The following is a 14,631-nucleotide window of genomic DNA, read 5'->3' as shown; positions in this document are numbered from 1 at the left end:
GTGAAAGTGCATGGCTTGACTTGATAAAGCACACACAAACAGCACTGCAGGACACTGGAGGAGGGGGAGCGACTTTTTACGCAGTCTTATAGTGATAGGACAAGGGGGAACGGTTTTAAACTCGAAGAGGGGAGAAATTAAGTTAGATGTTAGGGAAAGTTTTCACTGAGAGGGCGGTGAGGCGCCCAGCCCATAGAAGCTGTGGTGCCCCATCCCTGGAGGCGCTCAAGGCCAGGTTGGATGGGGCCCTGGGCAGCTGGAGCTGGTGGGGACGTCAGGGGTTGGGGCTGGGTGGGCTGTAAGGCCCCTCCCGGCTCAAATCCCTCTGTGATTCTGTGATGACTTCCTTAAGGCCCAGCGACTTGCATGGTCTCAAGACCACGGCTGTCTCCGAGGTCACACCCTGGGCGCCGCGGGCCGCACGGGGCTGGGGCCGGGCTGCGGGGCTGTACGGGGCTCTCTATGCGGGCTCCGTGCCGGGCTCTGTGCGGCCCCGCACCGCCACCTGCCGTCCGGGCCCTGCCCAGGCTGCGCTGCCTTTCTCCCCCGTAGAGCGCCGGGACCGCCAGCAGCATCCCGAGAGGAGGAGTGCGGCCTTATCCAGAGTCTCACACCGGAGCTCTCGTTTCGTTCAGCTATTAAGCGTTATGCAACGTTTGTACAGTTTAATTACAAGTTTTTAAAAGGAGCCGAGCGCAACCTTTTTGTGGCAATAAAACATGACGAGGCATGAAAGACGGTTCCATACTTTCTGCTTAATAGCTTGTTAGGCATGAGGCTGGAGGCTGAAGAGCTAGTGACTAGGCAGCAAGGTGTGAATTATTGCACCATAATTCTCGCCCCGGAGTGCTTTATTGCAATTAATAACTGTTTTCATGTTTTTAAATACATTTTCTCACACCATAAAAAGCAGAAATGGAAAGTACTTGCTAATGGGAGAAATACCGGGAGAACTGGGCACAGCTCACCAACCAGAGCAATCTCTTTGGTTTCGTGCTATTCTGATCTGCTTTAAAATGGTTTTGAAGCTCTGAGACAGCATGGGCCCACAGCTCTGTTGCTTTCCTTTCTTGAAGGAGCTCTCCCTGCAAATGTCTCCACAGTGATTCAGAGCAGGGAAGCGACTGCCCTCTCTTTTCAGCGTATCTTCACCTGAATAACCTCAGCCACACAAACCCACGCATTCAGTTCCTTGTAGTAGTCTGCCCACTTCTGAGAAGTATATCTCTATTTGGAAAGTAGAAATCAGGAGGGAGCAGTGGACTCAGGAAGGGCTCGTTGTCTTCTTTTTTCTTTTCTCTTTTTTTTGGGGAAGTGGGGGAGTAGCCCAGTTCTGTGGCAAATTCAAACCCGTTCCAATTCAGTTTAGGGTGAACCAAAAGCTGAAGAAAAGCGGATATCACAAAAAAAATACGGCACTCACTGAGACCCCTAATCCAGGTCCTGCTAAAGCTGTTGGGAGCGCAGCCCTTGCCCATATTGTGAGCTGAATCTGCCTCTCAGTGCTGAAATGCTGCCATAAAAATGCTACTGCCTGGAGCATCTCTCTTGTGAGAAAAGGCTGAGTGGCCTGGGGCTGCTCAGCCTGAAGGAGAGAAGACTAAGAGGGGGTCTCATCACTCTAAATGTCTAACATGTAGGAGTCAAATGGATGGGGCCAGACTCTTTTCAGAGGAGCTCAGCAACGTGACAAGGGCCAATGGACACAAACTGGAAGACAGGAAGTTTCATCTGAACATGAGAAAGAACTTCTTTGAAGATGACAGAGCACTGGAACAGGATGCCCAGGGAGATGGTGGAGCAGGAGTATCTCCCTCTCTGGAGATACTCAAGACCTGCTTTCCTGTGTGACCTGCTGTAGGGAACCCACTTTAGCAGGACCCAGTGCTCTCCAGAGGTCCCGTCCAACCCCTACAATTCTGTGCTGTGATACCTTTTTCCACTTGTTATTAAACAGTCCTGAGAGTGAAGCTTGGGGTCAGTCAATATAACCTGCTTTAATGTGTGTGTAATATAATACGCTGTATTAACATTGCTGAATAGATTGCAGCTTAATCAACCTGATGTCAAAAAAGTTTATATTTAGTATCTAATAGCAAATACAGGGACTGGGAATACAGGTAACAAGATGGAGAATTGATTGGTAGAACTTTCTTTTACGAAAGACTTAATGGGATTGTGAGATTAATGATGGGGGTTCTCTGGCTGGCTGTCACTGCTGTAAACACCCCAGGGGTTGGTAATGATAGCAAATGGAGGAGGCAGGTCAGGTGCCCTGGTAGTCTCTTTCTGGATGTTAGCAGACGTGTGTTTGGTCCATTACTCAATTTCTGGTCTGGACACAACACAAGGCTAATTGTAGTACCACAGAATGAGAAGAAATTGTGTTTTGTTCTGTCCACACTTAGTAAATCTGTGACAAGGTCTTGCCTCCCTTTCTGCCACATTCTGGAGCATAGGACGCACAGATGTGCGCAAGAACTTCTTTATGGTGAGGTGACGGAGCACTGGAACAGGCTGCCCAGGGAGGTTGTGGAGTCTCCTTCTCTGGAGATATTCAAGACCCGCCTGGATGCCTACTTGTGCGACCTGGTGCAGGGAACCTGCTTTGGCAGGGGGGTTGGACTCGATGATCTCTGGAGGTCCCTTCCAACCCCTACAATTCTGTGATTCTGTGATTCACTATAGCTGCTGCCGTGGCTTTTCCTGCATCTTCTTGTTCTGTTAGGGTGCTTATTGCACCAGGGCTGTTTTATGAAGCTGGATTCATGCTGAGCAAGGTACAGGACAGACCCATAGCCCTGTCCTGAAGAGCCAGCAATGAAAGAGACAAAGGAAAAGTGAAGGGTAGAGCTGCCCTGCCAGTTAATGGAAGCTGTAGCAGAAAGGAACAGGCAGTGTGTCCTCCTCCAGGCTGACAAACAGGGGTGGGTGGCAGCAATTTCTCCCCTCTTCCCTTCAGTGCTGGGAGCTGAGGACCTGCAAGCTAGTGATAAAACATTTCCAGTCAAAGGCACTCAGCTGCAAAACAAACAAGAACAAATACTGGGGATACGGCCAATTTGGGATGTGCTCCACAACTCCTCACTTGAAAAACAGCTTCCCCGCCACCACGAAGCAGGGAAAACAGGAGCAGTGCGGAGTGCTCTCCCTCCTGACAAGACAGGAAAACAGAGAGGCCATGGCCTCGATGGGAACCTCCTTCTGCAATGACAGCACTGGCCAAAGCCCTTGGAGAGAGGTGGTGGAGAGCAGTCTTGGCTCTCACAAGGCCTCAGGCAGGGACTGCCTCTGCGGAACCTCCACACTGGGCTGGGTGTCCTCCAGCACATGTGTCATGGCTCCAGCACTCAGCAAAGCTGCTGAATGGAAACAAGTGGGACTGATATCAAAATAAGAGAGTCACAGAACCACAGAACCATTAAAGTTGGCAAAGGTCTCTAAGATCACCCAGTCCAACCACCAGCCCACCCCCACCATGCCCACTGCCCACGTCCCTCAGTGCCACATCCACACGGCTCCTGAACACCTCCAGGGACGGTGACTGCACCACCTCCCTGGGCAGCCTGTGCCACTGCCTTACTGCTCTGAGAAATGTTTCCTAATATCCAACCACATTTAATTAACCCCATTTTAGAACTAAAATACATGGGGTCAGGCCATTACAAAGTTCACTGTTCCAAAGCTTTGTGGTATTTATCCTAACGCTAGCCCTAGAGACTGAATTCCCCCATCTCTTTCCCTGTCGTCTTTAATAAGCACTGGCCATACATTAACAACGAGGTGATGTTACAGTTCAGAACACAGCAGGCTTTGTGCCTGTGCCCTTTTGTTTGTTGCTTCTAAAATCCATTTAATTCAATTGGATGTTGCTTTTAAAACAACGTGAGTCAACTGAATCTATTTTTAAGGAAGTCTGCCTGAAAAAAAAAAAATTAAATATTAATAATATCTGATTTTGAACGATTTGAAAAAAATCTTTAGTACACCTTGTTTTATTCTGCAATTGCCTTCGCTAGCTATTTTTGAAAGGCTCCGAGTTTATATAAATCCTCCTTGCTAAACGGGTGAAACAAATAAAATGTAAAACTCATCTCCATAAAGCACAACAGAATAATAATTTCCAGATGGGCTTTCTGATGGAAGATCAAAGTCCTTCATCTCAGACTTGGGAAATTTCCCTTCCACGCTGGTATCAGTTTTATCTGAATGCAGTCTGTCCCAACATTGGATTTTTTCAAAAAGACAATTAGCTAGATGGAGCTGTGGGAGACTGTGCTTAGTGCTGAAGAATATGGAAAAAGATTTTGCTAAAAAAAGCAAAAAATGTTGTGGGTAGGCAAAGGAAGGACGAATCTTTCTCACTTTGAGTTGTGCAATAACTAGACATTTCTATACACTCAAAAATGCCAGTTTCAAATGCAAATATTAAATAAGCAAAAGAGGGCTGTTTCTACATTGGTGCAACCGGTTTGGACAAACTCCCAGCTATGCATCTTTGATTTCAAACATCTCGAGGCTAGAAAATAATAGCTTAGTGGTTTTCCATATTTAAGTAAATGTTTTACACATCTATGCAGTTTCAGATTTTTCTTCCAAGAACCAGAAGTTTCTCCTGAAAGCCTGTATGCACTGGGCATCTGCATTTTCAGCTTAGCAGTTCCAGAGTTTGCGTAGGGGTTCCTGTTTCTGAAATTCAGCCACTGCTAATAGGTGCACCCATACCTCTAAGTTTTTCTGTTTGTTATACATAATAAGTACCAAAAAAAGATGTACAAAATACTTCTTCATTTAATCCAGGCTGAGATTTTCAAAAGACGGAGGAAGTCTAATTCCCCCAGTCCCATTCCTCCAATTAGGAATCTGCCTTCTGGAGAAGATGAGCTTCACTCCCTCTGTCTGTTGCTCCCACACTGGCACATTTCCATCTTGTTTTGCTCTCTCTACTTAGAAGCTTTCACAGAAGCACTCCCAGTACAGTATTTTTGTCTTCATGGTGCCATGCAGGACGTGTCTTTCTGGCAAAAATGACTGTGACTTCACAGCTTGAAATACTAATGGAGCTCAGTAATGAGCAGGTTTTTCACCCGGCAAATCCTTTTCCCTGACCACTTTTCCCAAAGACATGAAACAGTAGAAAGCTTTGCAAGAAAAAAATCAACCAGTCAAAACTCACAGATGTACAACTAGTATCTGAGGAAGCAATTCATCTGCAGGTCTCTTGGCAAAGGGGATTATGGATCCGAAAAGTAATTGCGTCACCACTTAAGTTTCCACATCCACCAGGTGGTTTGGTTCACATTTTGGATATTGCAAAGCTTTATCGTTCAAATCAGCCTATAGGTCTCTTTCTCATTGCAGACACAAGGCAAGTGCAGCCATCCCCACCATGGTCCTACGACCAGTCCTACCAGTACCTGGGCTCCATCGCGACTCCCTCGGTGCATCCTGCGACACCGATATCACCTGGCAGGGCCAGCGGCATGACGTCCCTCACCGCAGAGCTTTCCAGCCGCCTCTCAGGTGAGCCTCTGCAAATTGTTAGTACTGGGATGCCCATGCAGTAATCACTGTGTCCTCGGGTGCTGCTGCAGGTTTTCCTTGCTGCTGGTGAAGTGTATTCTGAGCCTTCTGCAGAGAGCCATCTCAGCTGGTTGACTGGGATTTGTGCGAAGAGTGAGGAAATAAGGTTTGGGTCCCAGCATAATCTTCTCAAAAGAGAAAGAAACAGGAGAAAGTGGCTACTTTGAAGATGTCTGGAACTATAAAAAAAGTTGAGATAGCTTGTCATATCTGCCAAGAAATGAATGCCACAGATACTTTGGTTCTGTTTCCTTCCTTCTCTCAAAATTCAGACCAGAGCACAACAGATTATGGGTGGACATGCTGCAGGATGGTGTTTTTTGACATGTTAAATGTTGCGCTATACTGCCTTGTTACATCTTTCTGAAATAGTACTGCAGGGCTTTAGAAGCCAGCATAAAAGTACAGCTTGAAAGTGAAAGCTACCCCCCTGGTTTGCTCAGCTGACCATCTGCTGACTCTAACCCCACATATTGAACCAATATGTGTGTGTTCAATAGCAGAAATTTTCCTAAAATGAATGAGAGACGTATAATCCAACCTTGCACATGGCTTTTTCAAGAAGTATATTCTTTGGCCATACATATTGCTCTCATTTGAATAATCGGGGCAAACTATTTCATTAAGGATTTTACTTAAAAAAATCATGTTTCTTGTCTAAACAAACAGCAGGTTGGAAGGTTTTTAGACATGGTGCTTCTAAAGACAAAGGATATCAGACATACTTGAAACACCTTGACATTAACTTCTGTTGTTCTGCTTTTTGCCAAACTAGGCAGAAGAAGCCCTCCTCTGATGAGTGATGTGTCTAGGCAGATTTAAGAAATTTGATTTCTTTCTCAGGAATGAGGTGTGGAAGCACCATTTAAAATCTGGCAGGTTGTCAGGTGTCACCTTTGGCCTTAGCCACCCTCAAGCTCCTAACGCTCCACACCATGGTCTGTCTTACTGTGTTAAATCTAAAGGTGCGGGTGTTTGGGGGAAGGAAATGTGTTCAAGGGTCCCACTGATCTTCCAGAAGTCAAAAAGACAGAAGACAAACTGAAAAAGGAAGCATACCACATGCGTCAGAGCTTTTCTAAGAAATTCATATAAATTCATCAAAGAGTGCTGGCTGTGCAGTTGACGAGCTTTCAGAGCTTGGCGCTGGAGTGTGTCTGCTCTAGCTTTAAAATTGGCCAGAGCCAAGAGCTTTGTTTTCCCTCTGCTTCTTCTCATGAGTATTTCCTTCAGCGTATGGCTCCTCTTCTGCAGACTCCACACCTTGTCTGATGGAAGAAGTTGTCTTCTGGAAACATTTTTTCTTAATTATGATTGCAGTAATTTTAATCACGCATAGCTGCTAGCTCTAGGGACTGACACCTTCCATTAATCTGAGTCACGATGAAGATCCTTTCTAGAGAGGCCATTATCTGCTCTGCTTGTTTAATCCATGCACGTCAGAGAAGGAAATGGTGGGACTGGGTGTCTTTTCACTTGTGTCAGACAAAACAAAGCATAATTTGGCCATCCTATAAAAAGCTCACTTAGGATGAGAAAGATTTCTAGTACAATTGAAAAGGGGGAAAAAAAGCCTAACTCCCAAATGTAGCTTTCTGCTTTCAAAAGGCATTGCTGTTGTTATCCCTTTTTATATGCTTACTAGAGCCAAGATTTTTGGAAATCAGTAACAACTCTGTAGACGCTATATGAAGACCCACATATAAAGATCTCAAATGAACCTGATTTTTTTTCTGACTTTGGTAGTTTAAAGAGGCAGTGTAGAACTGTGTTGCTAAATGCTAACACCTGGGCTAAGCCTGTCTGTGTAGAGCTCACCTGTGTATTTTGAAAGGGCAGTGTGTACTCCAAGGAGCTTCCCTTTTGAGTCAGCAAATAAAACTGGGAGCAAGGAGAGGCTACGCAGAAGCTGAACAATTTGTATTTAGGTCCTATCAGTGTCTGTGATGACTCGTGATTCTAAGCAAGAAGGCTGAGATCCGTATCCATGTTCCCCACCCACCTGCTGAGGATGAGGGCACTCTGGAAATGTAAATTGCATGTGCTGTAAGGTCTCTGTGAGCAAGCACGTACACCTACAAAACATGGTGAGAGCTTGGCACTCCTCTTTAATTGCTGCTTTACTGCAGTAAATCCAAAACATCCAGACCTGCTAGCACTGTGTGTTAGAGATGGGGTGCGGGACAGCTCAGTTCTTTCCGTGGCAACACTACTTTAGTTAATTGTGGAACAGGATTCTGATGTTGATTATTGCCTTGCAGAGGTGAATTTCTGCTCTGCCAGTTTGACAGTTTCTGCTTTCCTTTCCTGCAATCCAGGTGCTTCTGACTTGACGGCATTCAGTGACCCCAGAGTGGGGATTGACCGCTCCTTCTCCGCGCTCCCTTCCATTTCTGATCCTCGGATGCACTACCCGGGAGCGTTCACCTACACGCCAACACCCGTCAGTTCGGGGATAGGGATCGGTATGTCTGCTATGTCCACGGCCACCAGATACCACACTTACCTCCCACCTCCGTATCCTGGTTCTTCTCAGGCCCAAGGCAGCCCGTTCCAGACCAGCTCACCTTCATACCACCTCTACTACGGAACCTCCGCTGGGTCCTATCAGTTCTCCATGATCTCAGGAGGAGACCGGTCCCCGCCACGCATCCACCCCCCTTGCACCAATGCTTCCACAGGATCAACACTCCTCAACCCCAACCTTCCCAACCAAAGCGATGTGGTTGAGGCGGAAGGGAGCCACAGCAACTCCCCAACCAACATGGGTACCACGGCAAGGCTAGAGGAAGCGGTTTGGAGGCCATACTGAATGCATTTTAAGTAGTCGTGGGCCAGGACTAACGTGCTTTCGATTTACCGATGTCCATAGGTATCCCATAAACACCTGTCTTGCTTATGGGCCCTGCCATGTTCATACATCACTTCCAGAAGCAAACTCTCCAGAAGTCAGCGGTCCCAGGAGCAGTGGCGTGCGTTGGGCCAGCTGTGTGGCTGGTGAAGCCATGCCAGGCCAGCAAGGTACCCCCCAGGGGGCTGAACTTCTGGAAAGGAGGACATTCAGGTTGGTGGCCTGTAGGTAGTGAGGGTGAGTAGGAAGATATCCAGGCTGTTTCCAGGCTTGTGGCTTTCAAACATACCCAGGTTTGAAGGTCTCCACAGCCCTAAAGAGAGTTTCAGTTCACTTCTGTTTTTAAGACTTAAGACCTAACAGAAACTTAACGAGTTTACTGCATCTTATGGACATATTAACTATAAGGAAGTATAGGAAGATTCCCAGAGGGAAACTGTGAACGCTTCTGTTTTAGCAATGCTGTGAATGAGAGGTTTTATATGTTGGACTTCAGATTTTCCTTTCTTTTTTTTTTTTTTTTTTTAAACCACGTTGTGTATTCCAAAGAATATGGAATTTTTTATTGCTGGTTTTTTTTTTTTTTTGGTTTGGGTTTGTTTATTTTTTTTAAGGATGCAACTCATCCTGCTTTGCATCTAATTTGTTTAATTTCTCTTGGCACCTTATAAATCGCAAAAAAAAAAGAGATTTTACTTTTTGTTGTTGTTTTAATCACGCTTGCTTCTTTCTTGCTTTGTCAACTGAAAGAATCAGCTCCTTTTTCAGTGAGTTAATTTAACTTTTTTTCTCTTGGACTTTTTTTTTTTTTAATACAACGGCTACAGCCTTGGGTCATTTTCAACTACTGTACTACTTTGATGATATTTATGCTTGATATTTAGACTTTTCTTATTTGTCGATACTATTATTATTTAAATATGCCTATATTAAAAAGATAAGCAATTGCCTTTTTTGGTAGCAGCCAAAGTCAAATTTGTCACATTGAAAAAGGCTGGAATAACGATGGGTAAAGTGACCTCCTAATTACCTAGAAATATTGTTTACAATTATCTCCCTTTCATTTTACTCAGCTAGGTGAGCCCAGAGCCTCAGAGCCCCACTCCCACTGAAACAATTGAGGCATCAGAGTCTCCATGAAGGCACTGTGCCTTTCCCCACAGTGGAGTCATCTCTCCACACCCCTTCCTCGTTTTTCCTTCATCACCAGTGGTGATGCTCAGGATCAGTACTCAGGAGGTACCTATATCATAAAGCAGTCTTTTGTATTCCCTCAACTACGTAAGTCCCCACAAAGCCCTGTTCTGTGCTGAGCTTCCCTTGACTTCCTGGTAGAGGTTTCATAGTCTTTCAAATCAAAAGCCAACACACAGTTAGCATAGCAGGAGTGAAGTGAAGAAGGCTCTGATATAATCAATGTGAGACTTGCTCCCAGCTCAGTGGAGCCAAGATTTCTGTGCAGTACAAGAGCCATGTTTGAATGTACTGGAAAAGAGATCAATTCGTGCATCACAAAATAGCTCAGACTGAACAGAGTCAAGTTCATCTGGAAAGCAGGCCAGCAAAGAAGGGGCCTTAATGGTTCTTCCATCACCATATATTGAGGGAAGAGGAAGGAGATTTAAAACCCATGCACAAACTATTTGGTCCTGTAGCAAATATGCACAGCTTGTACTAAGAGCATGTTAATACAGAGTCGTCATCATTGCCCATCGTTACAGCACAAACATATCAGATGTCACTGTAAAGTTTATGGCACTATTTTATCTGAGGGTTCGGTCTGAACGCAGCTGTTGTACTACTCATTAATTACAGACTGCTGATGTTGACAAGTGTGCGTTCCAAATGATCCGATTATTATTTAATGTACGTTTTAAATGAGTGAAACAATTGCAGGTCAACTCAGAGAGTATTTGAAAGCAGGACTTCAGATCAGTGTTTGATGTTTAAAAAAAAAAAAATGAAAAGGATTCAAATTAAAAAGATCCTTGGCTGCAGGCAGCAGAACAGCTGGACTTATTTAAAACCATTTGTTTTTCAAGTTTTCTTTTTTTTTATATATGATTTTGCTTCTTTGTTTGAGTCAGATGCAGTAGCACTTTGGTATTGAAAAGTTACAAATTGAAGAACTCCCATTGTCAACAAGGTCATTTTTGTGCAGAAAATAGGGGGTGTTTCAAGAGATCTCAGCAAAAGTTCAAAATGGTTCTGCTAAAATATATACATGGCCTCGTGCTTTTATTTAGCATAATATAATTTATCATTTTCTAGAGTTTGCTCTGATCAAAAAAAGCAGAAAGCATCAAAACCAGTATCAGAACAGTTAAAAATGCATTTTGGAAGTATGGAGACCTTGCTGAACATGGAAATAGGGAGACCCTACCCTTACATAGTTGGAATCTCACCTCATCAGTAGCCTGAAAAAAAAGTCCTTCCTCACTAACAGTAGCTCTGTTGCAGAATCCATTTTACACATTCTCTCGCACTCGCCGTGCAGTTCAAATCCCCATTGACCACAGCTTTCATGTCTGCCTTGTGACTGGACCACCCAAGTGCATAGTACTGCGAGTGGGAACCCAAAGGTGAGGGTGAGGAACCGCAGAGGAGCCGCACGGGGCACAGCTGCTGGTGGTTGGGTTACTCCAGCCCAGTGGCAGAGGTGAGGCTGCTGTGGTAAGGACTCTCCCACATCAGTCTCTCCCCACATCCACGACTGCTGTCCGCTGAAGCCTTTGCCTGTTTTAGCCCATAGTGTTGTACTATCCCCTTCTGAAACTAAATTGTCAGGGAGGGGAAGGTGAGCCCAGTGTGCCGGCCCAGTGTCAGGCCTAATGTTTCACGTTTCTTATGGCTACACATCTACTTTCTTCACACCTGGCCTGAAGTGGAAGTTTAATTTTACGCTCCCTGGTGTGAACGGTTTGAGAAAGTGCGGAGCTGGTCACAGCGCTAACCCCTTTTCTGAAACACAACCAGAACGTGGGCTTTCTCACCTCCTCACCCACCATCACTGCCAGCAACTCCTGAGTCGAACCTCTCTGTGCACGTCAAACATAGGACGACGCAGTGCTCCCCTTACAGAGGAACATGTGAGTTTATTATCCCTTGCAATTTGTCTGTTTAATCACCGTGAGCTACGGTGTATTCGCATAAGTGCTTATGAGACACCACAGTTCACTCAAGTCTCTATTTTTGTAGCCATCCCCTGCCTCGCTCAGGACAGCAAAGCTCTCTGAGGCTGTAAAAACAACTCTTGTGTCATTCCTCTCATATCTAAACAGCACTTGGCAGGCAAAAGGAGGACAGCTAGGTAAAACACTTCCCCCATTTACCTGCCTCCAAATTATAGCGTATAAGTATATATTTTTATATGTAATATATATATATTTATATAGTTTTATCATCCCAGTTGCTGAATGGAATAGCACTGTTGTGCTTCCCTTTGCAAGTCTCGGTCAGCACAGTGCCTTAGGCTCCGTCCCCTACCGACGTGCAGTAGTTGATGGCAGTCCCTGGTATCAGCTTGTGTGTTCCTCTCACAAGACACAGCTTGTTGTCCAGAGGCAGCCTCATCAAGCAGTTCCAAAGTAAACACAGGGCCGATCGCCTGTTTGCATTAAGACCCCTTACTTTGCTCTCAGCGTTTCTGCTCACTTCCAGAGTTCCCATTTGGCTGCCAGAGCAAAGTGAAGGAGCTTTAGTGCAAGAGGAGGCAGATGCAGGGAGCATCGTTGCTACTAAGGATTTTACTTGCAGAATTATGCCAAATAAACTTCTGGAAAGGAGAAAAACGGTTTCCTCCAAATGGCCCACAGTCTTTGTCAGAGTGTTCCGAATTGCCTGCACTCTTGAAACATTCATTACTGCTTTCTGGATGACCTTCTCCATTAATGTATTTGAAGATTCAGGATAAGTGGATCATTTTCAATTTGGGCAAAACACTTTCTTGTTTTCCTGCATCGTAACATTCTTGTGTTTTATTTTTGTTAACCTTGCTTGGTCAGTGCTGATCACTTGGCATTTTTCTCCTTGTCCTAAGAGGGTTGCATCAACAGAGTTACTTGTATTTATGTATGTAAATAGATTTCAAAAGCTTCACAGCAAAATATTTAGTGCTTGTAATTACTCCGCTTTTTTTTTTTTCTTCGTTTTTCTGTGTTTTTAATGAACTTACCTTTGTTTGCTTAAATACTCTAGTGAGACTTATTTCTTTCCAAATTAGTTATTTTAGGCTTCAAGATTAACTACATTTTATTCACTTTTGTAAACAGTTATAGCATGGTCTCTATTCAACACTCTTCACTTTTTTTTTTTTTTTTTTGTGGTAGGGGAGAAATGAATGTGCAAAAATCTGTGGGTTATTTGTGGTATCCTGGGTATGACAGTTACACACTTTTCTTTCAAACACAAACTCAACTTTCAGTCTGAGGGGGTGGCATGGCAAGTCAGAGGGGAGGGCACAGTGGGAGACGCGCTCCTATCAGGACGGCATCAAAGTGTGTTCGTTCAGCATTTACTGGATCTGTTTACAAACCAGATGCTGCAGCATACTGGAACAGTCACATTTTCCTTTGACGCTGTCATGCTGAACATTTCCAGAAGGGGAAACTACCAGGTTCTGGAAGTTTGCTTTTTTGGTTTTTGATCACAGGGGATTTTTCTTCCAGGGGTGGGAAGGGGGGCTGCTGTTTTTTGGAACCAGATAGGAAAAGAGAATAGAGTAGATTTTTTTCCCCCACTACAGAAAGTCTCTAGATACCACGTCAGAGTAGACTCTTGTTGTACATACGGATGGCTGTGTCCAGCTCCACGGGAAAACTCATTACAACTAGCACGCAGAGCAGCTGGACTGCTGCGTTAGTTCTAATGAAGACTTTCTTTCTTTCTTTCTTTGTACCACAGTTTCCTCTGTAAATTCAATATCATAATTAGTGTGAATGACAAATAAAACGTTTGGCAAGTATGCACATTGGCCCGGTGCGTTCTTTTATCAGGGAGAAACCGACTGTCACAGGACAAATACCCATCGGAGAAGGATACTGAGAGTGTATCACTGACAACATCAGAAATACATTTCTGTGGTTTTTTTAAAAATCTATTTATTGCTTTTTTAACATTAAATTGACGTTTTTCTAATGCAGAATGACCCGTCTTGCTATCTAGTAGGACCATCAAAACAAGACTCAGATGAGACTTTGCATGTACAGAGGCTTGGTAATTGAATTGTATCTCCAACGTCTTGATTAAATTCTTGAATGGTCTAAAATCTCCTATATTTGTTATTTTTCTTCCTTCATTTTATGCTTCTTGGGCTGGATCCTCTTTGATATTGATGAGTTGAATCTTATTTTAGAAGCACCAAAACAGACAGTTTGAAGTCATGCTACTTTTGAGATACACTGTTGTTTTTTTTCTCTCTCTTTAAATAAATAATGGAACAGTAGTGTTAATGAAACATTAATAAGGGAGAAATCAAGCTTTCAAATAGAGAAAAAGAAGAGTCAATAATGAAAGTTCAATCTGAAAGCCCCTGTATCTACACATAAAATCTAGAATTGGCCTCACAGAGTACATTGCATCGTACTGAAGAAGTTTTCAGTAGTCTACTTCTATACAATAATATATGTATGCAAAGATTACCTTTCATTTGTTTCTCTCAGTGAAAAATAAGCTGCAAAACACACTATTACAGGTATATTCTTTCTAACATCTCGTCAGGTAGCATTCCATCTCTGAAATGATAAGTCATATTATCATTTTAAAATTGGGATCAAGGGACTACAAGAAAACAGTTACTGAATTCCAAGCACTTAACTTTCTAACCTCTTTCTAACCTCTTCAGGCTCAGCTAACACACGCCTCTGACAAGGTTACTGCTCAGTTTGAGCACATGACATTTCTTTCTGGCACAATCCCACATTATCCTAACAGTATTGCAACTACATTTTTGCAAGGGTCTACCACAAAGACTTTTCTCCTTAGCCTCTGAAACCCAAGAGCACTTCTTCAGAGGTGGATGGTCAAGCAGAGCACAGATTTATTTTGTTTTCTACTTTAACACAGCAGGAAGAGAAGCTACAAATAGTGACAGTCAAAACAAAAAACAAAATTTTTACGCCCAAGGGCAACTCAGCAGAAATATTTGTAGCTAGATTTTGAAGACTATAGGGCGGACATATGAGCAGAGTTTTCATTTC

At 44.0% G+C, this 14,631-nt stretch overlaps 1 protein-coding gene across 4 annotated transcripts in view; it reads left to right on the top strand.

Annotated features, from left to right (window-relative positions):
• RUNX1 (RUNX family transcription factor 1) overlaps nt 1-13,399 on the top strand; it is a 153,684-nt gene extending 140,285 nt beyond the window's left edge. For all 4 annotated transcript variants that reach the window (XM_031612470.2, XM_031612467.2, XM_090122291.1 and 1 more), the window contains 2 exons: nt 5,362-5,523; nt 7,902-13,399. In XM_031612470.2, coding sequence (XP_031468330.2) covers nt 5,362-5,523; nt 7,902-8,395 — 656 coding nt within the window. In that variant the 3' untranslated portion in view covers nt 8,396-13,399. The remainder of the gene's footprint in view (nt 1-5,361; nt 5,524-7,901) is intronic.
• Nucleotides 13,400-14,631: the final 1,232 nt, after the last annotated feature.

The sequence above is a fragment of the Phasianus colchicus genome, chromosome 1 (assembly GCF_987193195.1).
Source record: "Phasianus colchicus chromosome 1, bPhaCol1.hap1.1, whole genome shotgun sequence".
Lineage (NCBI taxonomy): Eukaryota > Metazoa > Chordata > Aves > Galliformes > Phasianidae > Phasianus > Phasianus colchicus.
This window is presented reverse-complemented; position numbering and strand designations above follow the sequence as displayed.